This window comes from Rattus norvegicus, chromosome 2, assembly GCF_021556685.1.
Source record: "Rattus norvegicus strain SHRSP/BbbUtx chromosome 2, alternate assembly SHRSP_T2T, whole genome shotgun sequence".
NCBI classification, from domain to species: domain Eukaryota; kingdom Metazoa; phylum Chordata; class Mammalia; order Rodentia; family Muridae; genus Rattus; species Rattus norvegicus.
The window spans coordinates 123262264-123289382 of NC_141535.1; the positions used below are offsets into that span (position 1 = coordinate 123262264).

The 27119-nt window shown below is 40.7% G+C and overlaps 1 protein-coding gene across 1 annotated transcript in view; it reads left to right on the forward strand.

Annotated features, from left to right (window-relative positions):
• Window positions 1-27119, forward strand: part of Fat4 (FAT atypical cadherin 4) — a 129410-nt gene that overhangs the window by 82435 nt on the left and 19856 nt on the right. Inside the window, exons 7-10 of the mRNA NM_001415042.1 lie at window positions 2599-2779; window positions 9928-10178; window positions 11953-16302; window positions 24745-24849. Of these exons, the coding sequence (NP_001401971.1) occupies window positions 2599-2779; window positions 9928-10178; window positions 11953-16302; window positions 24745-24849 (4887 nt within the window). The remainder of the gene's footprint in view (window positions 1-2598; window positions 2780-9927; window positions 10179-11952; window positions 16303-24744; window positions 24850-27119) is intronic.

Consider the following 27119-nt stretch of genomic DNA (forward strand, 5'->3'; position numbering starts at 1 on the left):
TTTAATTTTGATTTCATGATTGGCATACTCATGTTGAGAAACACTGGCTGAAGGAAGTTGTAAGATACTTGGTGACTAAGAACTATATCCTGTCTGTCAAGACTACTGTAGAAATGAGACTTACTGGACAGTAGGGGACTTTCTCTTATAGTTTTCCTGTCATTTTCTCATCTGACGTGAACAACAATGACTGCTGAAATTGATGTTATATGTGGGCAAAGTAGAATCTGGGGCCGGCATGGGGGTGGTGGTGGTCTGATAAACCTTTTTCCCTCAACTAGAAGTAAAGAGTACTAAGGACAGAATTCTTGTCTTGAGTTTGTTATATCTCATTAAAAGGCATACATTTAAATCTCCATTTGCTGCTGCTGGAATCTTGATATATTCTTGTGCTCACACAGATGCATGGAACCTGTCTAGCTGATTCTTTTTTAATGGAGGCAGGCAGAGGACTGTGAACATGAGAGAGATTGTAAGCTCCCATGTCATTAAAATAAATACAATTGAGCATCTAAGAAATGCAATGCAGATATGGGTCTCAAACAGCAATTCTCAAAATACTGTAGCTTTAATATTTCACTTGTGAGAAATTTTCTGTCTGTGCCAAGACTATTGAGTCAGTATGTCTCATGGTCTGAAGCATGGTCTCTTTTAGGAGGGCCTTGCCACCTCCTGTCTGAGTTTGTTCCCAGAGCTTGGGGACAGCACTGGATATTTTCACAGATCATTGGGTCATGAGGCTCTTCCCTGGCTTCACCTTCGGGTACATTCTGGGCAAACATTCTAGGCTGGGACCCATATTTCCATCCTAGCTCTATTTCTTGCTAGTCTTTAGCTTTGCAAAAGCCCCTTGATTTTTTTAACCCCTATTTCACTCTCATGTACAAGAGAGCTGACAGGAGTGTTCTTTCCCAGGATGGCGACAGTCACCATCAGCTTTGTAAAGACGTGCGTGGGCACTGAAGGACCCAAGAGGAGCTTGTTTCTCATCAACATGTTCATGAGATTTTAATGCAGGGCTTTCTCAGGTGCTTGCAAGACTACTTTGTGTGTGGAAGACTCTGAGCATAACCTTGCTTCTCCTTGCTTCTGCTAGTCAACTATTCAAAATGCGAGTGTGTTTTTAAAGATTGTAATGGACTATAAGTAGAATATATTGGGACCTAATTTTCTGTCTTTTAATGTAAACCTGTTTCCTCATAGTATTTCAGTGGTCATGCATTTTTAACATATCTTAATATAAATAAAATGCCTAATTTAATATAAAATAACTTATTTAGAAAGGCATAGACACGTATACAGTTTATGACATCAATTTTCAACTTGCAGATCAAATTCAGTGGTTAAGTGTCTGGAAGGGGCTATTTCACTTCACTCTCATGTAGGCTCTTTTATCTGATATATAGTTGGCTTCCTATACCGGACCCATTAGACAGATCACCATTGTGTCAATCTATAGTCTGCTGATTGTGGCTCCTTCATATTTGATCTCCCAGGCTGTTTGGTCCTGTGTCTTGAGAAACCACAAACTTCCATTTGGAAGTCATTTAAATTGTGGCAAAAATAAATATCACCAAATGACAAGATTACTAGTAAAAAAAATAACACAGGAAGGCGATGAACCTCAACATTGCTCTGTGATGATAAAGCCATTCCGCAAAGCATATGCCAGCCAACCAAAAGTGTGGCTTTCATCTCAGAAGACGTGGGATAATATGAGGACTGTGTAAGCTTCCTATGCAGGAAGAAGCTTTGGGAAAAAGACAAGTAACCCTCAAAGAGAAAAGGGGAATGTCTAGGCTTCATTTTGTTTTAGTTAAAGGCTGTGAGTTGCATCCCCTATGCTTTTATTTTGAAGAATTAGCACTTGAAAAATGGTTTTGAAAACACAACCAAAGATGATTTCCCCTTCAACTATGAAGGCAACCCACAGAATCCTAACCGTTCACCATTAGATATGACTGTTAAAGCAGCACTTGCAGCTTGATGAGGGTTCACTTTTGACTAAATGATGACAAGGGCAGAAATACTTAAAATGACATATTACATGTTTAGAGGAAGTAGCAAGCAGATGTAATATGACTTTTATCAGCCCATCCATATAAAGATTTTGCTGGAATATAACCTGAAGATTTTGTCCTCACTATAAACAAGTGTTGATTACACAGAAGAGTGGCTTAGATAGTTGAGGAGTCTCACTGGATATTCAGGTTGACGTGCTGATGGTCTCAGGTCTATGTGGTTTGTAGACCTGCACAGTCAGTGGCTGGCTCATTCCTGCTGGCTGTTCCAAGTCTGATATGCACTATTGTAATCAATGTCAGATACATTATGGGTAGTGTGTCTTCTGGGGTGTTGTTTCCTGCTTTGATGCGTCTGTATTTTTGAAATGTAAGAGAAGCATGCCAATGTGTTTTTGTCATGAATAGGCAGTTCAGACCTTAGGACACTAATAGGGGAAAAATGAAAGTTCTGTTGCATTTTTCTTCCAACAGAATAAAAATGTCATGTCTTATGCGATTAGAAATTATCCCACAACCCTATCTAGCTAAGAATTGTGAAATGCAAACATTAAAGTATTATTTTCTTTTATTTCAGGATCACCAGCCTTGACAGGAACAGGGACAATCAACATCATTGTAGATGATATCAATGACAATGTCCCCACTTTCGCCAGTAACATGTACTTTACTGCAATTCCTGAGGATGCCCCGACGGGGACAGATGTCCTGTTGGTAAATGCCTCAGATGCAGATGCTGCAACAAATGCTGTCATCAGGTCTGTACACGGAACCCTATAACATATTCCTCACCAACTCTGGTCTTTAACAGCGCATGCTATCTAACTTCAGTGGGGATTCCATATTAACACTCCATACTGCTCCTGTGAACCATTGTCAGGCAACTATCCTGGAACTGAGAATTAGACAGTGGCATGTTCGCTTCTTCTAACCCTGTACATATTTATTGCTGTTTCATCATTTGCAGGGTTCTTTGATGACACAGCTGTCTTTCTTATTTATTTATTTATTTATTTATTTATTTATTTATTTATTCATTCATTCATTCATTTATTTTTGCTATTTGTTGCTAATCCTTATTTTTACATTTGGTGTTCATCATGGCATTGGGAAGTTCTGCACTATGCAGCTGGCTGGTGTTAACTAGGGCTTTGTAGCTGGGATTAGGGTACTCAGAAGAATGCAGCATGGCATTACCTGCAGGTGCTTGATCAGGGTAAGGTGGAGATTAGGTTCAGTTCTGCCCTCTCTCTCCTCACAGAGATCCATGACTTGTCACTGAGCCCTCTAACAGGGTGACTTTTGACATGATGACTCTGAGTTTCAGAGCTTTACATGGGAGTTGCTAGTTGTAGTTAAGGTCTGGCTTAAAAGTATCATGCATCACTTCCAGAATGTTCTAAAATAAAAAGCAGCTTTACCAGTAGAATAAATACACCCCAGGCCTGCAGGGAGAAAATTTGAAGACTTTATAACCAAGCAGTAGCTCCAATATTAACATGTTTCCTTCATCTAGAACTTTCTTTATATAAATCCTGGTAACAGAGGGCAGCAGTGTAGATGTTTGTTTAAAGAGATGCAGAACTTGTAATGTGTAATGTTTGGCCAATAAAGCCCCATTCTCTTCTCAGCTTGTTCTAAATGGATAAGGAAAGACTTCCCTATTTTCAACAGATAATCCTTGGAGACACATTCCTGTAATTGTGTGTGGGCTGTGTGAGTTAGGTGGGTAAGAGCACAGTGGGTGAGAAGACAGAATCTGCAAAGGTCTGAGATGTCATAAAAAGATAACATGCATTAATAATATGATGATGGCATATATGCATTATATGGTAATGGACTTATTATCTTTGTTATTTGTCATTTATTTTGTCATTTGTTATTAATTTCTCATGAACAAAGGCCTATTGGGAAACTGGTTTCTTCCTGCTGGCAGGGATAAGGGCCCAGAGTCAGTCCTATTTAATAAACATTGAGTTGCTGATCAAGTCCTTGTTAGATAAGACTAGAGCTCTGCTTCCATTGAACTTGCATCCTATGCCAGGTAGTCAGTGAAATGTAATGGAGTAAGAGTTTCTTACATGTGGTTGTTCTCTTGAATACAAAAGAAAATGACCTAATTAGGGGAATGTGGGGGGTATGGCGGCCTTGTTTATCCTTATTTTTACTGTGACAAACGACACTCATTCTGTGGAACCTGTGGACCTGCTTGGAAATGTTCCAAAGAAGGAAGGGTTAACTCTGGCCACAGTTTCAGAGACTTTAGATTGAATCCAGGGCTCTGGGCCTGGCATAATGGAGATTAGCATGACTGTAGAAACATGTGGTAAAGAGAGTTGCTCTCTTGATGGTAGCCAGGAAGCAGGCAAGAGTCACAAGAAGGACAAGTGCCAACATAAACCCTTCCAGTGTATGCTCCAGGGACTCACTTCTACCTAGCAGGCCTCGCTGCCTACTGCACCAACTTCCAGTAGTCTGTTCACATTTTATGTTTGGGCCAGAGCCTTTTTGATTCCTGAAGGCACTCTTGCAGACACATCCAGAAGTATCCTTTCCCAAACTTCCAACGTTGTGTCCAATCAAGTTTCGGCATTAATTGCCATGGTTTGTGAAGCTGTAACAAAATATTTCAGAGTAGCGAGCCTACAATTTGCTTTGACATATTGCATGTAATAGTAGATGGTGGAAAGGACTAAGGTGAAAGCAAGGGAGGGACAGTTTCTATGGTGACTACTGCTGCTACATCCTCTGGAGGAGATGATGCTGCACCAGCAGAGAAGGGGAGAGCAGATGCAGATGGACAGATCCCTGAATCCCTTTGAGAATTTTAGGGGCCTCACCAAGAACTTAGCAGATGTCCTCCCTCAGGTGTTGTCAATGTGTTAGAAGAACCAGGCAGAGGGATGGACATGAACAGGTCCGAGTGGAGAAGAGGCTGGAGAGTTAGAGGAAGAATCTTAAGGCAACCTAGGATCGTTTAGGCTATGGTATAAAATTACGATTTTTAAAATTTACCTGCATATCAGTAACCATTGGCCTGTTTTAAAGTCAAGGTGCAAATATAGACTCTGTGCATTCAAAATGAATGAAGGAGGCAAGGCCTAAGACTCTACAGAAAAAAGAATGGAGGCTTCATAAGCATTGCTTCACATAGAGATTCAAGCATATGCCAGGGTCCTCTGTGCTTAGCTGGTGCAAAGAAAAGTGAGAGACTAAGACCACGTGATTGAGCCCAGAAGTAGTACACAGTTCAAGCACAGAATGAGCGTCATTTGTTACTTAAGCCTTTGCCTTGAACAGCTGGATGTCTGTGGTACTGTTGCCAAAGTGGGGAAACTGGATGAGAAACAATTTTAGAGCAAATCAAGAATTTTTCATTCATTTATCCTGTTCGTGTGCGTGTGCATGTGTGTGTGTGTGTGTGTGTGTGTGTGTGTGTGTAGACATATGTGTGTCCCCATGTGCAGTCCTCCCATCCTATGATTTATATTGTTTCAATTCCTGAAAGACTGAAGTCCTCTGTTCAGCTGATACTCAGTACGTTTTGATGGAGGTTTTAGGAGAGATCAATCCTAAAGCTTAGTATTGGAATGGAAACCCTCTCCAAAATGAGCAATTCAGCCAATAACCCGCAAGGTTGACTTTCCCTCAACCCCTTATTCTCAACAGTCTTCCAATCTGATTTTTAGTCATTGTGTAACTGAACTATGGCTACTAAAGTATACTAAAATAGGAGATGAGGGAAACCTGTGGAGTTCCATATAGCGTTCAGTCTTTTTCTTCTACTTCAACCATCCTTGATCCCTCTCTTTCTCTCTCTTCTCTGAGAAGTCTTCTTCTCGATAAATCTGTTTGTCTCAATCACCATGGTCCTCTGGTCACATATAGGTAGCGATCTGAATTTCATCTTTTCTACAAAGCAGCTAAATATTTTCCACAGCATTTCCTGCACACACACACACACACACACACACACACACACACACACACACACGCACACACACACACACAGAGAGAGACAGACAGAGACAGAGACAGAGACAGAGACAGAGAGACAGAGAGACAGAGAGACAGAGAGACAGAGACAGACAGACAGTGATGGACAGAAAAAAATAGAGAAAGAAAAATAGAGAGACAGACAGAAAAAATTAGAGAGTTAGATGGAGAGGATGCAGGAATTGATTTCTTTGGCAGTTCTCTGTCTGTGTTTATTACTATCTACTATGTCTGAACTTCCTCTGTGATTGTGTTACTCTCTGGTGAGTTTGCTTGCCTGATGTTTCTGTTTGCATTCAGAACTCAATGTGCTCGGTACTCCTCACCTTTCTTGTGTTGCTCCTTTGTTTTGTGCATTTAGAAAAATATGATATTGTCTGCACTCCCAATCCACATCTTCTGGCTAAGGTTGCTCTTGCACCCGATTGATCCATGGTCACATTCTTATGCTTCCTCTCTTGTCAAAGCTCCAGTTCATACTACACTTACTTATGCCATGCCTGAACCTACTGGAGAGAACATTGTCTTCCCTGAATCCTGGATATAATCTGTTCTACATGCTACACTAAAATATACATGGTGCATAGGTACTTATGCCTATGTGTGGGTTCACTGCTCAACACTTAGCTATTCAGGCAGTTTAGCCCTGCATTGCCTTGCTCAATGTGTGATGTGGAGGCAGGCTGGAGCTACAGGCCCCTCAGTCAGCAAAAGCATCAAGTCATTAATCACCTCCACACAGATGCATTAGTGTTGTCTGTGCAAATGAAAGAAGACATTCTAGGAAAAACATAGGGTGAGTATCAAGTCTCTGAAGCTGGAGAAACTTAGGTATCACGCAAAGAAAGCCTGGGCTCCATGTGAATGGATCTCGGAAAACTAATGAAGAGATTAAAATATTCTGTTTCTTATGGAAAATAAACACGAACAAACAAACACACACAAGAGAAGGTTTAGGGCCATAGCATGCCTCACTGGCATTTTGGGACAATCCTATTCTGTATTGTAGAAAGTAATTCAGAGAAGGTAGAACCTTAGTCAGTGACAGAATGGGCTGTGTCTAGAAATGAAGCTCAGGCATTGGCTGGCTTGGTCTTTCTCAATAGTCTCTTCGTATTTGCTGTTGCATATTTCCCAATCTCTAGATTCCAAGCACCCAATAAATGAGCTCAGCACCTCCCAGGCTTATTGTGTCCCCCCAAAGCCAAGCTTTCATCGTCATAAGATCACTTTCTGGACTAGTGAAAGGATAAGGACTTTCACAAGTCATGCAGCCATGCTCACACCCCATTGTAGCTCACACCAAAGCTTAGCATATGGCCACCCGAAGATCAAATCTGGCTCATTGCTGCTTTTGTTGTCTGACCTCTGATCCCAGTCATATAGTCTGAATACAAAAAACACCTCTGTGGTATCTTACACAAGTTTCCATAGATATCTTGTTGAGGCTGAAAACACTGACCCTTTATGAAAAGGTTGTCTAGGACTCTGCCTTTCTTCCTTTGAAAACAATATTCTATTATCAGCTTAGCTCCTACCATCTGTCCTTCCTTCTTTCCTTTCTTCCTTCAATCCTGCCTTCCCTCTTTTTCTCTTTCTCACATAGTTTTACTAGGTAACACGGGCAAGTCTGAAACTCTAGGCTGGCCTCAAGCTCACAGCTATCTACCTGCCTCTACATCCAAGTACTGGGATCAAAGGCATGCATCCCCATGCTTAACCCCAGGTATGGCATTTCTTATCTTCATTATATAACTTCACTTGAGTTTTCCAATCTTAATATCACAGTATGGTGGGCAAAGAGCATGTTGAAGTCACCAGGGTTAAAGCCTTAATCTAGATGGGCCATTTGTAGCTCGTGAGTTTCCTTGTACATAGATTTCCCCCATAGATTCAGATACATCATCTACTAAAAGTCTAAGGCTATAACTAAATGGTGAGAATTGTTTTGCATTTCAAGGAAAGAATATACAAATTGCCTAGAGTGTGTCACACAGTAAGGAAAATGTTGGTCATATGTTGGAATGTTTAAAGAACAGAATAGGCATTCATCTATGAAAAGAACGGTTCAGGACATCATAACCCTGAGGGTCCAGAAGTCCAAGATCACCCACACTGATGAGACCCCAACTGAGCCTCAAATAAACGAGGTGTCAAAATCCTACCACAGTCTGTATGTGGCAGTCTAGAGATAGGCTTGTGCTTCTTCCCACTCTTCTCTACTTAGAAGCATAAATTAGCAAGTGATGGCTGCTACATCATACTTCATAGTTGGAATAAACTTTTTATGACCTCAGAATTTAATAAAGCCCCTAATAGGAATCATGTTAATATGGGAGTTAATATTTATAAAAATTTTAAAATCTATTATCTATTTGAACAATCCTACAGGCAGCATTATGACCAATGATATGAAAGAATGTTTCTAGCAAAACCAATTACATCTTTTTCCTAATAAATTATTGGAAAACGCCTATAGCTATTGAGAGAAACCAAACTTTCAGAGTAGACACCACATGCCCCTCAGGACCCCATTCTCCAGAAGCTATCAGAAAGGCTTTTTTTTTTTTTTGAGTATTTTACAGGCCTTGGTTTCATAACTTTTAGAATGTTGTCTATAAATGTTTGACATTTTTACTTAAATAAGGAGAAAACTGTGGAGGGGGTAGTAGTTGTATCTTGCCATAAGGCTCTTCAACTCCAAGAAATACAGGACAATTTATTCTCATTTAGGCTTCATTCTGGCATATATGTATGCCTCAAAGGACAAAAGTCTGAATAATGCCAACTACTTTATATATCCTTAAGCCACTTCTTAACCAAATATTCCTAATTCAGTTTTATAGGACTACTGTTTTTGTAAATATGAACTCTGTAATATATCACATTCATAAAATAATACAGAAAGGCTGACATTTGCCTTCAGCCATAGGCACATCAGGAAATATGCACATTGCTGTTATGACTTGAGGTATGTGTTTCTTGCCCTGTAGTTTCCATTAGACATACCCCATTGCTCACATGGCCAAACCAAGACACACAGCTGACTCCAAGGAGGACATCTCCTTTAAAAAGGAAAGCTTTTTAATGTCATCTACCTTTTCTGCTCTGCAATTTGTGGACTGCAGACTGTTCTGTGATCCATCAGGTCAAGCTGCTTCTCGGACTGTCATCCTGGATTCTACTTCAGAAATAAAATCAGGAATAGGCACCAATTGCCCCCTCTTCAGAGAAAATGGAGGAGCTGTGCTTCTCCTGAGAGCTCCTGGATCTGTTTACCATCAAATTGACAAGGAAAATGTCATCCTTTCTTGGCAGGGAAATAGTGAGGCCATCTGAGGTGCGAGCTATGAGGCAACGTGGAAGCAGAAAAGGCTCTGTATGCAAACAGCGGGTTTGCTGTGCTGGAGAGCCAACATGCTGCAAATCCAGCATTTGTCATTAAAGAATAATATCCCCAAATGATTCTCTTTATTATAGATAAAGCATAGGAAAGAGATGCTTTATAAGGTGTTTTAAAAGTATCCACTTGTAATTCTGGTCATTAACTCCAGTGTTAGGAAAAGGTCCTGCGGTTGTAATTTCTAGCTTATTGTGCATATGGCAACTGGGCTCTAGGCCTACTTTGTGGTCTTACATTGATCTGAGAGTGTGGAGACTGCTAAGGATCTTGTACTGCTCTTGTGGTCATTGAACACTTTAGGATAACGATTGCTTCTATGACAGCTGCAGAACATTTCAAGTCACAAATTAATATCTGGGTTTCTTCACTGCTGTGCGTTCAAGTTCTTTTGTTAATATCTACATTTTCACTTGTTTTATTATTTATTTATTTATTTAATTTAAGGAAAGCAAGGTGTCATGAAATCACAGCTAAAGGTGACCTGCCTCTCTTTGCTCTCTGCCTCAGTTACAGTATCATCGGTGGAAACTCACAGTTCACCATCAACCCATCCACGGGACAGATCATCACTAGTGCACTGCTGGACAGAGAAACCAAAGATAATTACACTTTGGTCGTGGTTGCCAGTGATGCTGGATCTCCAGAGTCTCTTTCCAGCTCTACTAGTGTGCTGGTGTCTGTTACCGATGTTAATGACAACCCACCCCGGTTCCAGCATCACCCATATGTTACACACATCCCATCTCCTACTCCTCCAGGTAATTCAATGCTGAGGTCACTCATGTGTGGCTTATCAGACACTTTCTGGGAAGAGAGCTACAAGACATATATTTCTAATACAGCCTAATCTGCAAACCCCTAAAAATCTGGGTGTGAGGTTCAGATTCAATGAACCTGAAGAGATTCCAATTCCTGTCTTGTCTATTATCTTCTTTTACCCCAATTAGGTGTGTACAGAACTTCACACTTGACACAGCTCCCTAGTTTTAATTCTCAAAATGCTTCTTCAACACAGTAAATGAGAAAAATAGATCCTCTTCGTTGTCAGTGATGGCTTTCATCTGACATATCATTTGAATGTAAGTTCCCAAGAGGAGGAACAACATCTTTAGTCCTCATATCAGTTTCCTGATTGTTGAAGGAAAATGAATATTCAACTTCAATATTTTATAGACTTATTTTCAAAATGTTGCATGAATAACTAATTTTCAATACTGGATACTTTTACTTCCAGTCTCCCTTTTGTTTATGAGCCCCTTGTGAATTGCCGTCTTAGGAACAACATGAATTTATCTTCCTGCATTAAAAAGTAGTTTACCATTTATTTTGTAAGTAGTGGTATGCTGTCTTAGGATCTAAGCAGACATTCTTAGATTTGTAGTTTTTGATGAAATTATAAACAGTAAAATATACAAATAAAAGTACTACCACCTTTTCCCTGAATATATTTTACTAGAAGAATAAATTAATGGATTCAGTATTTCTCTTCATACTTGATCTTCTACTACCTACAGCATATCTGATACCAATTGAATAAATAAAATCTACAAATGGATGTGCCAGGTTGCTATAAAAATGATAGGGAGGCATAGATCCCTCTTGAGAAAATCTAGCTCGAACGATGCTGCTGCATGACTGTGATCCAGCCTCTGTGTGATGTACAGAGAAGACTCCTCTAGGCAAAATGAAGTGCTGGTCATGATCTCATTGGATTAGTATAATTAGCAAGACTCCTTGGCTTTTAAAGAATTTCTAGCTTTCTACTTTTGTCAATTCTGTGGGGATATGGGAAAAAGCATTCTGAATGAGATATTGATCTTTGAAAACAGTCCTACTGGATGCTTCTCTCTATATTTCCACCACGGTCTGTTTTGAGGGCATCCTGCCAGACACTGATTCTTGATATCCAAATTGAGTTCCCTCTTCGTTTCTTATTCATTCTACTTTACACTTTCTTAAATCTATTGCGCATGTCTGTACATGCATTCACGTTATCTCTATGTAGTGGTAACTCCAAGATCAAACAGTTTTGCCAGGAAACAAAGGAGGCAGTGACCCAAAAGCAGCGATTGGGATGGAGCACGTTTGTGGACAAGTTTTCACAAAGAGCAATTCAATGGTGTTTTCAAATGCTAGGGACTGGTGAATGGTTTCCACTGAGATGGGGGGTGTGGCTCTTGGAAGAGCTTATGAACTCTAGTGTCTGCTGGAAGATGGTGTGAAGAGCAGATTTGTGTGCAGGGCTGAGCTTCCAGACAATCAGTCGCTCCTCACGATGGTTCTCTCAAGGGCTTTTTGAAAAATAAGTAAATAAATCTAGCACGTGTAGGGCTTGGTGAGAAAATAAAGGCTGGTTGGTTTCCAAAGTCATTAATCAGATTTGACCTGGAGACATCAGGGACTATAAACTTGATGCTGTTCTTTCCAGTAGTGTTGCGAAGGTTGAACATGGCAGCAGCATGGTCTCAGACCTATCATGAATTCACCCAGAAGATTCCCTGTGATTTTAACGGAGACCCTCCTCTGTTGCAGGTTCCTTTGTTTTTGCTGTCACGGTCACTGACGCTGACATTGGACCCAATTCTGAACTCCATTACTCACTCTCAGGTAGAAACTCTGAAAAATTTCACATTGACCCTCTGAGGGGGGCAATCATGGCAGCTGGGCCACTAAGTGGAGCTTCTGAGGTGACATTCTCTGTCCATGTGAAAGATGGCGGCTCATTTCCAAAGACAGATTCTACCACAGTGACTGTTAGGTTTGCCAACAAGGCAGATTTCCCCAAAGTCAGAGCCAAAGAACAAACATTCATGTTTCCAGAAAACCAGCCAGTGGGCACTCTGGTCACAACCATCACGGGGTCCTCCTTGAGAGGAGAAACTTTGTCCTACTACATCGCGAGTGGGAACCTGGGCAACGCTTTCCAAATTGATCCACTAACAGGACAGGTGTCCATCAGCCAACCTTTGGACTTTGAGAAGATACAAAAATACATTGTTTGGATCGAAGCCAGAGATGGGGGCTTCCCTCCCTTCTCTTCTTATGAGAAGCTTGACATCACGGTGCTAGATATCAATGACAATGCCCCGGCTTTTGAAGAAGATCCTTTTGTGTCTGAGATCCTGGAAAACCTATCCCCTCGAAAAATCCTTACTGTTTCAGCAACAGACAAGGACAGTGGTCCCAATGGACAACTAGCTTATGAGATTGTGAATGGTAACCAGGAAAGCAGTTTCACGATTAATCACGCTACAGGTGAAATCAGAAGCATTCGGCCACTAGACAGAGAAAAAATATCTTATTATGAGCTCACTGTGAAATCTTCAGACAAAGGGTCTCCTTCTCAGAGCACCTCTGTCAAAGTAATTATCAGTGTTTTAGATGAAAATGATAATGCACCTAGGTTTTCTCAGATATTCAGTGCCTATGTTTCCGAAAACTCTCCCTTGGGATATACAGTTACCCGTGTCACAACTTCTGATGAAGACATTGGCATAAATGCAATTAGTAGATATTCCATAGCGGACACAGCTCTTCCATTTACCATCAACCCCAACACAGGGGATATTGTCATCAGTCGACCTTTAAACAGAGAAGATACAGATCGATACAGGATCCGTGTGTCCGCACATGATTCTGGCTGGACCGTAAGTACTGATGTCACCATATTCGTGACTGACATCAATGACAACACTCCAAGATTTAGCAGACCCTCTTATTATTTAGATTGCCCTGAACTTACTGAACTTGGCTCCAGAGTTACTCAAGTATCTGCCACTGATCCCGATGAGGGGTCAAACGGACAAGTGTTTTATTTCATAAAGTCGAAGTCAGAGTATTTCAGAATAAATGCCACCACTGGAGAGATTTTCAACAAGCAGGTGTTAAAATACCAAAATGTCAGTGGCTTCAGTAATGTGAACATCAACAGGCACAGTTTCATTGTGACAGCTTCTGATCGAGGCAACCCTTCCTTACTCAGTGAGACCACGGTTACTATCAACACAGTAGACAGCAATGACAACCCACCTCAGTTTCTCAAAAATAAATACTTTACCCCAGTTACCAAAAACGTTAAAGTCGGTACTAAGTTAATCAAAGTGACAGCGGTAGATGACAAAGACTTTGGATTAAACTCTGAAGTGGAGTACTTTGTGTCTAATGGGAACCACCTAGGGAAGTTTAAATTAGACAATGATACTGGGTGGATTTCAATAGCGTCTTCCTTGGTTTCTGACCTAAATCAAAACTTCTTCATCAGAGTAACAGCAAAGGACAAAGGGAATCCCCCACTTTCCTCCCAAGTAGTCATTCACATTACAGTCACTGAAGAGAACTACCACACCCCTGAATTCTCCCAGAGCCATATAAGTGCCACCATCCCTGAGAGCCACAGCATTGGGTCTGTGGTCAGAACTGTCTCTGCCAGAGATCGTGACACAGCCATGAACGGTCTGATCAGCTACAACATTTCTTCAGGGAATGAAGAGGGCATCTTTGCTATCAATTCCTCAACAGGTGTGGTAACCCTAGCCAAAGCCCTTGATTATGAGTTGAGCTCGAAGCATGAGATGACCATTAGCGCCACAGATGGAGGATGGGTTGCGAGGACTGGCTATTGCAGCCTAACTGTGAGTGTGATCGACGTGAATGACAATTCTCCAGTGTTTGTTCCTGATGAATTCTTCCCAACTGTTATGGAGAATGCCCCAAGCGGGACCACTGTTATTCACCTAAATGCAACAGATGCTGACTCGGGAGCCAATGCTGTGATTGCATACACTGTGCAGTCATCAGACAGTGATCTGTTTGTCATTGATCCCAACACAGGGGTCATCACCACTCAAGGCTTCTTGGATTTTGAAACGAAGCAGAGCTACCACCTCACAGTGAAAGCCTTCAATGTCCCTGATGAGGAAAAGTGCAGCTTTGCCACTGTTAACATCCAGTTGATGGGAACCAATGAGTATGTGCCTCGCTTTGTTTCCAAGCTCTACTACTTTGAAGTGTCAGAAGCGGCTCCTAGGGGGACTGCTGTTGGAGAAGTGTTTGCCAGTGACAGGGACATGGGTGCTGATGGAGAAGTGCACTATTTGATCTTTGGAAACAGCAGGAAGAAGGGCTTCCAGATCCACAAGATGACAGGGCAGATCTATGTGTCTGGGCTTCTTGATAGAGAGAAAGAAGAAAGGGTGTCCTTAAAAGTGTTGGCCAAGAACTTTGGCAACATCCGGGGCGCAGACATTGATGAAGTCACTGTGAACATCACGGTGCTTGATGCTAATGACCCACCCGTGTTTAGTCTGAACACCTATAGAGTCCAGATCAGTGAAGGGGTCCCTATTGGGACCCACGTGACCTTTGTGAGTGCCTTTGACTCAGATTCCATCCCTAGCTGGAGCAGGTTCTCATACTTCATTGGGTCTGGAAATGAAAATGGTGCCTTTTCCATTAACCCACAGACAGGACAGATCACAGTTACCTCAGGGCTGGACCGGGAAAGCCTGCCTGTTTATAATCTCACTGTCTTGGCTGTAGACTCAGGGACTCCCTCTGCCACAGGAAGTGCTTCCTTGTTAGTTACCCTAGAAGACATCAATGACAATGGCCCAGTGTTGACTGTCAGTGAAGGAGAAGTTCTAGAAAACAAACGCCCAGGAACTCTAGTGATGACCCTGCAGTCCACGGATCCTGACCTTCCCCCCAATCAAGGCCCTTTCAACTATTACCTGCTGAGCACAGGCCCTGCTACTAATTATTTCAGTCTCAACACCGCTGGAGTTTTAAGCACAACCCGGGAAATTGACCGAGAGCAGATTGCAGACTTCTATCTGTCTGTGGTCACCAGAGATTCTGGGGCTCCTCAGATGTCATCGACAGGAACTGTGCACATCACTGTTCTAGATCAAAATGACAACCCCTCGCAGTCCCGCACAGTGGAGATATTTGTTAATTATTATGGCAACTTATTTCCTGGCGGGACTCTGGGCTCTGTGAAGCCCCAGGATCCGGATGTGTTAGACAGTTTCCACTGTTCCCTCACATCAGGAGTCACAAGTCTCTTCAGTATCCCAGCAGGCAGCTGTGACCTGAGTTCCCAGCCCAGATCCACAGACGGCACCTTCGACCTGACTGTGGTTAGCAGCGATGGGGTTCACAGCACAGTCACCAACAATATCCGAGTTTTCTTTGCAGGATTCTCTAATGCTACGATAGATAACAGCATTTTGCTTCGTGTCGGTGTTCCCACAGTCAAGGACTTCCTGACTAATCACTACCTTCACTTTCTGCGCATTGCTAGTTCCCAGCTTACCGGCCTGGGCACTGCGGTGCAGCTGTATGCTGCTTATGAGGAGAACAACAGAACGTTTCTTTTAGCAGCTGTGAAACGTAATCATAACCAATATGTGAACCCCAGCGGTGTAGCCACCTTCTTCGAAAGCATCAAAGAGATCCTTCTCCGGCAGAGTGGAGTCAAGGTCGAATCTGTGGATCATGACCCATGCATTCATGCGCCGTGTCAGAACGGAGGCAGCTGCCTTCGAAGGCTTGCTGTGGGCTCTGCGCTGAAGATCCAGGAGAGTCTGCCTGTCATCATTGTGGCCAATGAACCTCTGCAGCCTTTCCAGTGTAAGTGTGTTCCAGGCTATGCTGGAAGCTGGTGTGAAGTTGATATTGATGAATGCCTTCCAGCCCCTTGCCACAATGGGGGGACCTGCCACAACTTAGTTGGGGGATTTTCATGCAGCTGCTCGGAGGGCTTCACTGGGAGAGCCTGTGAGAGAGACATTAACGAATGTCTGCCCAGCCCTTGCAAGCATGGAGCCGTCTGTCAGAATTTCCCAGGGGGATTCAACTGTGTGTGCAAAACTGGATACACAGGTATGTCAGTGTGTTACTTTCTGTGCTTGTTACTAGTTTTCTTTAAAAGACTTTAGCTTTGATATGCATGTTGACATTTGAACATATATGGTTTTTGAGAATTCCATACATTAATACTATATTTACATCATCCCAACACTTTCTCTCTCCCTCCTTCAACTCTCCCCATATTCCCTCTCAAGGTCATTATCTCTTCTATAATTATTATTGCTATATACCCACACATATACACAAATATAGCTTATTGAGCCCATTAATGTTGCTTATATGTACATAGTAAGGGGTGGGGCCCTGTGAAATTTTCAGCATTCATGTAATTGGTGTGGCAGCTGGTGTGGTTATTTTATGGGTCTCATTTCAGCAACAATGTTGAAATTTCCTGGGTACAGCATCTCTGTCATGTTTAGAAGACACTCTCACACCAAGTGTCTTGGTCCTTAGACTCTTAGTCTTTCCAACCTCTCTTCTGTGTTGTTTCTTGGTTATTAGATACAAAGGTTAATGATTATTTCTATTTTAACATTTGGACTTTTATTTTATGTATTCGATTGCCTGCATGTATGTTTGTGCACATGGTTGTGACTGGTATCCATAGACGTCAGAAAAGGGTGTCACATACCCTGGGACTGGAATTGTAAATGGTTGTGGGCCACCATGTGGGTGCTGGAAACAGCACCTGGATCCTCTACAAAAGCAACAAGTACTCTTGACTACTGACCCATTTCTCTGCTTTGTGTCTACTTTTAAGTCAGAGCTAATGGGTCATATAACAAATCCCACGTTATATATGTACACACCTCTGAGGAAGAATGGATAACAATGCTTTCAATAGGTACATATGACTTCTTTTTATTTTGTATTTCTATCTTTTATGTGCTTTATCTTTGTGCATCTTATATATTACTGGAGAAGCAGCACATACTGGTTGTGGGTATTCATGGATTACTCAAAGGCATTGTGTGTTGTGTGAAATAAGGTATGCACAAAGGAACATATGGAAATAAATCAAAACATACATTGGTTCTTTTATTTTCTATCACCAGGGAATTGTTCATGTATATCTTAAAGCATTTTTTTTCACTGAACTTCCACTAATTCTTGGTTTTCTTCTATTGGCTCATGCTCATTGCACAGAGATGGTTGCTAAATATATTTTCATGCATATATTGTGTATATTGATCATTCCTTCTCTTCCTCCCTTTACCCTGTTGTTACAAATGCAAGTCTGCTTTTCTGCATATATATGTATATATGTATATATATATATATATATATATATGAATTTATGTATCTATGTAAAATCTAGGATCTAGGGTTGGGGAGATGGCTCAGTAGTAAAGATCACTAAAAGAGGACTAGCTGCCTTTGGGGAGTATCTAGGTCCAGCACTCAACACACATGGTGGCTCACATCCAAGTGTGACTCAAGTCTCTTTGTGCTCATCTGTTGATGCACATCTAGGTTGGTCCATTAATCACTGACTTTTGTGACTAATGCACCTTAAATGCACACATATCTCTGTGGTTGGATATGACTCCCTGAGCTGGGTCATTTGCCAGTGAGCTGGATGAATTCCCATTCCTCCAAGCAGTGCACAGAAGTTACCCTTCTCTTCATCCTCTTTGTATTCTTCATCATCTGTTTGCTTCATGGTGACCACCCTGATTGAGATGAGGAGAAAGTGCAATGCTCTTTTAATGTACATTTTCCTGGTAGCTCAGGATACCAAGAAAATTCTCACCAGTAAACAAGCATGGGGAAGGAATGGAAGGTGGCTGGGCACATAGCAGCCTCAGTCAGGAAGCAGAGAATGAACACTGTTATCACTGTTCTCATTCAGCTCAGGACTCCAGGCCATGGGCTGAGCCACCTGCACTCATCATCTTCACTTAAACTCTTGAAACATGGTCACATGTACAGCCAAAGGTGTGTCTCCTGGGTGGCTCCAAATCCCAGCAAGCTAACACCTAGGATTAAAACTAATAGTTTTATTGTTTGTGCACTTTGTCTGTAACTTAAATTTCATATTAGAAAGTGGGTTTCTGAGTAGCTATAGGCTACTAGAAAACATTAATGAGTTTATTATACTATAGAATACCTGAAAAGATTTTCTAGGTTTTATAGAATTGAATAAATACCATGATCACATCCATTGCTCATATATATCAGTAAGTCAAAATTAATTTTTTGTGTTATTCACACCTCAAAATTTGGGGATTCCTGCCAGAAAACATCAGCCTGATAATCATATTTCTTTAACAACCCAGTATTTCTTTTCCTAGCCATTTGTGTTTATAGTGGATCGCAGATTAGAAAGCACAGAGGTAATCAGCAGCCACCTCAGCTCTCATCTTCACACCTACAGGTTTGCAGTTTGCAGCATGTCCTTGAGTCCCTTCTAGGGTGAAGCGTGTCTATAACCTCAACCATCAGATAGGACTTTTTCCTAAGTCTAGAATGCTTACAATATAGGCAGTGCATGGGCTTATAATACAGCCAGTGCATGGCTTCTTTAACCTTTCCAAGTACAGCCACACATCTGGATACATGTCAGGTTGTGGCCTTGGGAAGAATGCCTTGGATTTATCACCATGTGATATTTCCTTCTGCTTTGAAATATGTCTTGTTCTTTTAGGGGAAGATAAAATTTGTCCACTCATTACTTTTGTGACAAGTTATAGTATAATTTTTCCAGGCAGAAAAAAGTTTTATACACACACACACATACACACACTCACACACCGTACACAGTAATTTTTCCTAAGGAGCTTGCCAAACACATGCTTTCACAGAATGGAAAGAGTAAGAGGCTTTGAAAAAAGAATCCCAAGTTGTGTGAGTGCTGTGATAACTATGAGGTAAGAGAAACTTAAAATACAGAAGAAAAGAAATCTGCAAGTAGTTGCGGCTTAACATTTTAAGGAAAAATGTATTGAGAAAAACATTTTGACAAGTTAAATTTCTTGGTGGTACCTTTCCCTGGGAAAAGTGGGGCAATATTCACATTGTGTGCAAAAATATCTACTTGGTGTTGAGTTAACTGTAAAAGATTCTAAGGGGTTAGAGATGACTCAACAGCTAAGAGCACATTCTGCTCTCACAGACAGGAGTTGGTTCCCAGCACTCATGTACCAGCTCACAGCCATCTGGAACTCTAGTTCCAGTGGATCTGATGCCTTCTTCTGGCCTCCAAAACATTGGTGTGCATGCACTTAGTGTACAGAAATAACATGCAGGAAAAACACACATGCACATAAAGTAATAAAATAGTAAAAAAATCCATACTCAGAATGAATAACACATACACAAATATTAACAATAAAATATGTTAATACAGTGATTTGCATAGAAATTGGATTGGAAGCATATACCTTCCTATAGAACCCTTCTGCTCTGTGTATAAATACAAGAGATAGGATGGCATTTTTGGTGGCAGATCATTGGTGGTGTGCTTGAGAAAACAGAATGTCTCATCAACTAAGAATATAAAAGAGAATCCTTATCTACATAGCATGGTTCTGTTTAACAGCTAATTGCTACCTTAGCTATATTCTGATTATCAAAAAGATGTGCTATTTAACAAATAAGCCTTGAATATTTTTCCTTAATAAATGTACTGAAGATACTTCCAACAGGGCTAGTTTGTATTCAACGAAAACTTTTGTCTTAGTCAGGATTTCTATTTCTGAACTAAACATCATGACCAAGAAGCAAGTTGGGGAAGAAAGGGTTTTTTTCAACTTACATTTCCACATTACTGTTCATCACCAAAGGAAGTCAGGACTGGAACTCAAGCAGGCCAGGAAGCAGGAGGTGACACAGAGGCCGTGGAGGGATGTTACTTACTGGCTTTCTTCCCCTGGCTTGCTCAGCTTGCTTTCTTATAGAACCCAAGACTACTAGCCTAGGGATGGCACTACCCACAATGAGCTAGGCCCTACCCCCTTGATCACTAATTGAGAAAACGCCTTACAGCTGGATCTCATGGAGGCATTTCCTCAAGGAAGGCTCCTCTCTCTGTGATGACTCCAGCTTGTGTCAAGTTGACACACAAAATCAGCCAGAACAACTTTAATCTTCAGCCTGTGTTCAACGCACCCTCTATCTTCAGTCTGTGTTCAATACCCCCTATTATACCCAGTCTCTGTCCAAGCCACCTCCCATCTTTTGCTACACAAAATGTTCTTAGGTCTAGCACTTCCTGTACTCCTGATCTCTACTCTTGAGAGTTGTGTGGACACCCTATCTAATGATTATGTATTCATTTTCACCTTCACTACTTTCCATTTTTCATGTGATCAGAATCTACACAACCCAAAGCAACTCTCCATCTGTCTAAGATAGTGGTTTTCAGCACAGTTCATAGCCAGATGTCAAAGCAGGGAAAGAGCAATTCATTCTTCAAATGCCCACTATGATAGTAACCATGTCTGCACAGAGATGGCGCTTTGCATTGAGGACACAGAGATCTGCTCTGCACATCTGAACAGAGAGCTTGCAAGCCTCGAGACTCTGATGGGTATTGCTGATTGATTCAAATTAATGACCCAAGAATTTGTTTCACACCACCGCAACACAGACGGTGCCATACGAGAAGATGCTATGGTGCCCGACCTTCTCTGCCTGACCGTATGCCATGAACAGAAGTTGATTTACATTTACATTTACAGGAAGACCTACACAGAACAGTTTGGGAGTGACTGTTGGTTTCCATCTGGGTCCTACAGTCTCAGCATTTCACACCTGAGAAGTACATATATGATGACTCTTTTAGAATCTGAAATTTAAATTGAATACTTATGTCTTCAAAAAGTTGTCTTTAAATATAAGTATCAACTTTATCAATATGATAGATTTTACATAATTTTTATTCATTAAAGAAGAACTCAAAAAAAGTTTTCAAAGAATGAATAACTCATATACTCTGACAAGAAATAATGTTATTAAGACTCTAATTCTTTATTTAATGCCATCATTAAGTTTTTTATATATTTTTGATTATTATCTTCTAAAAATTTCTAAAAGTAAATTAAATTTACTTTAAATTTTGTTTAAATTAAAATTCTTAGCTAAAGATAGTTTTTTCCTGAAAATGTTTATTGTGAAGATAACCATTCTCAGTATATTTTTATTTTCTAGCAATTTTAGGCACACTGTAGTTGTATATTTTAAAATGCATGAGTAAGGCTTATATTTATTTTAGGATGTTTTTCTACTCGTCTTTGAGCTAACTGAAATTGCCTTTAGTGAACATTTATATTAAACTTAGATGTTTACAATGAAGTACCATGTATGAATGACAAGTTCCTTGTAAAAGTACACAAAAAGAACACCTGAATTTATTGTATTATTTAAATGGGAAAATTTAAAAGATGATATTTTCAGTAAGATTGCACTCATGTTAGAGTTGTTTTTTTTTTTTAATGACTCACTTTTAGTGATGCAAATGTGTTTATGTCTGTGTGGGGTATGTGCACCTAGGTGCAGTGCCTGTATAGGTCAGAAGAGGGCACTTGTTTCCCTGGAGCTGGAGTTACAAATGGTTATGAACCACCTGAAGTAGGTGCTGGGAACCCAACACCAGTCCTTTGAAAGAGCAGGCGTTTTTCTTAACCATTGAGTGATCTTTCCAGCCCCCAGAGTAGAAATTCCAAAGATTAAGCATGTGTGTTTAAAACTCTTGTAGTGCATGCGAGCCAATGTTCTTGCTACTCCAGCCTAGGTTTTCCATTCTTGCTTCCCCGTCTCTTGTCTTTAGGAAGTGTGGCTGGCAGTTTATAGCCCAGCAGCAGCTAATATGCTGCCATGATCTACATCTCACCCCCACAGACTGTAAGACATATGGGCCTACTTATATAAATATGCCACTTTTAGCATTATTCTAAAAGAAACATTCAGACCAGAAAGGGAATACTAAAATCAAACGGTACTTAACTTTTAGTGTATGGGAAAATTGCCTATTCTTTTACAGTGATTGAAATAAATGGAAGGAGTGGTGTAAGACTTTCTTGTAGGAAAGCAATAAAAAGTTAAGTCAGTAGGCCTTAGTTAAATCTGTATTGGAGAGCAATGGCATTTTAATAAGGGAAAAATAAACCACATTTTAAGGAGAGGTATCCTGTATCCAGTAGGAAAGCGAGTTGGGGTGTGGAGGTGGATGTGTTTCTAGCCAGCATAAATGGTGTGAAGTTTTGCACAAACTTACCATAACACAGTCCAGCCTATGTCTCCTTCCTACCACACTGGGAACTTATTTTTGGTACCTCTAAAACTGTAACTTGTTTATTTTCATGATCTCCCCTGAGAATTCAGGAGTGTTCTGAAAATGTGTTCTGTGTTCCTGTCAGGAGGCAACTGATGCTGTTTATAAGGGAAAGATATCGTGTGTGTGATTCGGTGATGCTCAGAAATGGCTCTGCGGTACCACAAGGCCTGACTTAGATTTATAATGTCAGACTCAAACCACTGTGGCTTCAGAATCAAGCCATAAGAACAAAAAATGAGTTAAACAAAAACTTAAGATGTGTGTCAAGTGAAGTTGCTGTGATGTAAGCTTCGTCTGTGGTCAGCTTTGTCTCGCTCTGTGGACAAAATATACATGCACTGCAAGATACACAAAGTACTCATTAGTGGGGCAGAAACAGCTCTGCAGAGCATTGGCCTAGCAGGCAGCAGGCTGTAAGATCAATCCCTAGTACCACTAAAGCAACTGGAGGTTTGGGGAGTGTCTCAGATGGCAAACTGCTGGCTGCCAATCTCTAGGGGCCCATGTTTAGATCCATATGGCATGATTAAAAACCTTGCCATGATGGTGTGTCTGTAACCTCAGAGTTGGGGAAAGCAAGGCAGGAAGATCCACAGAGATGATTAACCAGCTGGCTTGCTTCAGTCAATGACCAGGGTCAGGGATAGTCTATGACAACCTATGGTAGACAGCCATTGAGGAAGACACTCAATGTTGACCTTAGGCCTACATATGCTTATATATAAACACATACATGTGTATACACACATTTTCTCTCTCTCTCTCTCTCTCTCTCACATGCACATATACACACGAAGAACAGATTTTTTGAGGTAAATAATTAAAATCCTAATTTTGATTAATGGATATTAGCTAAAAATCAGTCTTCCTATTTGTTAGCATTGGGAAATTAGGAATTTTCTAGTAGGTCATATAAAATAGCACTTTCAGTTTATAGAACAATTTTTCAAATTACACAAAAATAAACAACAAAACAAGACAGGGTATAGACACTGCATTTTGGCTATCAGGATAGCGAATGCTCACACAGCCTAAGACGAACTGCACACAGAAGCAGAAGACCTAATTGGTCAGTGGCATCACTTATCAACTCTCAGGCAGGAAACTCACTTCCAGATTAGTCACTTTTCTTGTTTCCATGCCAAAAATATCAGCTTATCTTGAGGTATTCTTTTGGCTTATAGTTTGTGGGTGTCAAAATAGCAGGTGCTACCGGTCATATCGCAACCACGGGTAGGAAGAAGAGAGACGATTTCTGGCGCACAAGGCAGGTTCCCTTTTGGATTAGTCTTTTGAATGAATCCTTCCACTATAGTGAACAGGATCTGGAAACCCCTTCACAGATATACCCCAAGCACACAGTGTTCACATAAAGCGTCTAAGAAGACCTCTTGTGACACATGCACTTCTCCTTCCTGTAGGCTTATCATGACTCTGATCATGCAAACATCCCCTTCGGGCGGTTGTATGTTTTCTTATCTACTATTCTCCATCCACTCTCTGCCTGGCCCAATATAAATGCATCTGGTTTAACAAGATATACATGGGCAAGACCTATATGCTGAAACTATGCAGCATATTGTCCTCTCAGAAACAGATAAAGCATGTATGGACTGTTCTAGGGAACAAATGAAAAATGAGTGAATTCGGAAATGTGATTGACAGGCTTTCTTATTTCCTACTCTGCTTTACACAAGGCATAGGATAAGTTCAAGTTCAGGGATTTTGTTTTGCTTTGTTTGAGAGGTAAAAGAGTGCTTGACAAGCCCAATCACACCATTTCTTCCCTGAAACATTTGAAGCAATGAAACTTTTATAATGGAAAGAGGGTTGTAAAAGTTCGCATGTCGGTGAGAAGCAGTGTGTCAATGAGAAGGTGGGGATCTCAACCAAAACAACATCAGGGAAATAATTCAAATGTTCTCACCACGGAACTCCCTTGAAAATGGGTCTCTCTCCTAGATGGCTACTTAGATGATGCAAATTGTATCTGTCTTTATGACAGCGCATCTGGAAGAGAGAAGGAACTTGTCTGAGAAATGATCCCAGTGTCCTGTTGTTGAGTTGATGGGCTTCTGTGTCTCTGCTCTGTGACTTGGTTCTGAAGGATGTACTTATAGTGGATGTGGTTGGTATATTTACTTTGAAGATTTCTTGACCAGTTTGATACATTTTAGGAAAAATGTGTGAATCTTCAGTCAATTACTGTGAATGCAATCCCTGCTTCAATGGTGGTTCCTGTCAGAGCGGTGTGGAGTCATATTACTGCCACTGTCCATTCGGTGAGTAGAATGTCTCCATTGCTATCTTCGTCTAGAGACTGGCTGTGGCATGTGGCTGAGCTTTCAGAGTGCTGGCTGAGTATGCGTGGAACCTTGGGTTGAATGAGAAACTCACGGTGGTACACTCTTACAATCCCAGCATGCAATCCCAGGAGGCAGGAGGGTCAGACATTCAAAGCATGAGAGAATATTAATCATTTTGCACAAAGGGATTAAGTAAAATGAAATATTTAATGCTGACTGTTTTAAAGGTTAATTGTGGAAATGCTACCGAGTACATCGCTTTAATTATTGTTCGAAAAAAATACCTCAACTTAATAACCTCATGGACACCTTCTTTCAGCATAGAACTTAGCAATTAAAATACTGTCTAAACACTTTTAATTCTTCCTCGAATTTCTAAGAATGGTCAAGTATTTTTTTTTGCTTGTTTCTCTTTTACATTAATCCAAATATTTCTATACTGGATGATTTTGGGACCTAAATGTATATTAGGTCTTTATAGATAATTTGCAGAAGTTAATAAAAACGCTACCACTGGGTTCCCTTGGGAATGGATGTTATTAGAACCTCACATGGCATTTACTGATTTCTTCCAGTTGACCCCTCATGGTCACCCAGAAATAGGTCAGCAAGCAACTGTGATTAATTCAATGATTTAAGGCTTTGCCTTGCATTAGAAGCAGGATTCCATTTGCAGGGGTGTGTCTCTCTCATTGAGAATGAGGGTGTTTTGCGAGTGCCTTCTGTGTTCCCATGAGCCTGAGATCTGCAGGTCTACTTGCTGTCCATTGGAACTAGTAACCAGTGAAATGTCTGTGCTGCCAGTCACAGAAGACAACTCAACTCTCGGATTTAGTTTTCTTTTTTTCCAACTAAACACAGGGAAAATTGTTAGGGATGGGATGTAAAAATGTAAGTATGGGGCCATTTAGATGGCTCGCTCAGTACTACTGCTTCAATCTCTGGCACTGTAGTAGAGAGAGAGAACAGTGGACTCCCCAGGGTTGTTCTCTGACCTCCATATATATGTGTGACACACATGTCTCCACCATGCACACACACAAATAATAATAGAAATAACAATATTATTATTATGATAATAGTAATTATTATGAAAAATCAATTTTACCAATATTTCTGAGACTCAGAAATTAAGGTGTTTGTTCAAAATCAGGAAAAGTTTGGCATAGACTGTCCGTGATGATTTGACTACCAAGCAGGTGGAACCTGTGGACGTTGCTGGGGTCATGCCAATATCACAATTTTCAAGGGTCTCATCAAAATGCTCATGAAGCAAAAGGGTTGTCAGTATGAAAACAGCCGTTTCCTCAGATCTCCTGCAAGGCCATTTTATTGGGATCCCACAGTCAAGCTTCATGATTTAACTTGTGTTTTGGAATGAAAGAAAAGTAAATTGGAATAGAAAGTGGAAAATAATTTTCAAGTGACTGACAGAGTGTTTAGGATGTTAGCATTCCTCGCCATTTCAATGGCAAATATGCATACTGAGAACAATTAATGCCAAACAGTTAGATAGTTTTCCATATGGTGCTGATATTAAACCGGGAGTGTACCTTGGGATCCAAATGGACCTTCCCTCACCCTGAAGACAGCCCTGGGGGAGAGAAACAGCATACTCTAAATTACAATAGACACGAGGCTGGCAGTCCAGATCCAAGCTAATTCCTTCCAAAGGCAAACCCCAAAAGCACTGTTTAAATGTAGACTGTCAGCTGACCATAGAAGCATTTAGAAAGAAAAACAAAATAAAAGGCCTTGGAATTCCAATACATCATCCCAAGCTGCACAGACTGAATTAGAAGGAAAAGTAATTTGCTTTCTTAAATTGAATGTGGGTGACACACACAGAAAGAAGTTGCAGATGAAAGTGCCTCAAAGGACGACCCGAGGTGGTGAGACACAGGGTGGTGACACACATCCCAAACACTAGCTTCCCTAGGACTTCGAAGGTGGAAAAACTGTTCCATTTATAGTTCCACTCGCCAAAATTCATTCTGTAGATTTCAATATATTTTTAGATTAATAAACATATAGGCAGATAGGTAATAGATAAGTAGATGGTAGATAATAGATAAATAGATGAAAGATAGATAAATAGATGATAGGTAGATGATACATGACAGATAATTAGATAGCTGATGATAGATGATAGATAGATAGATAGATAGATAGATAGATAGATAGATAGATAGACAGACAGACAGATAGATAGAAGGCAGATTGTGTTTTAGGAAAAATAGCTTGTA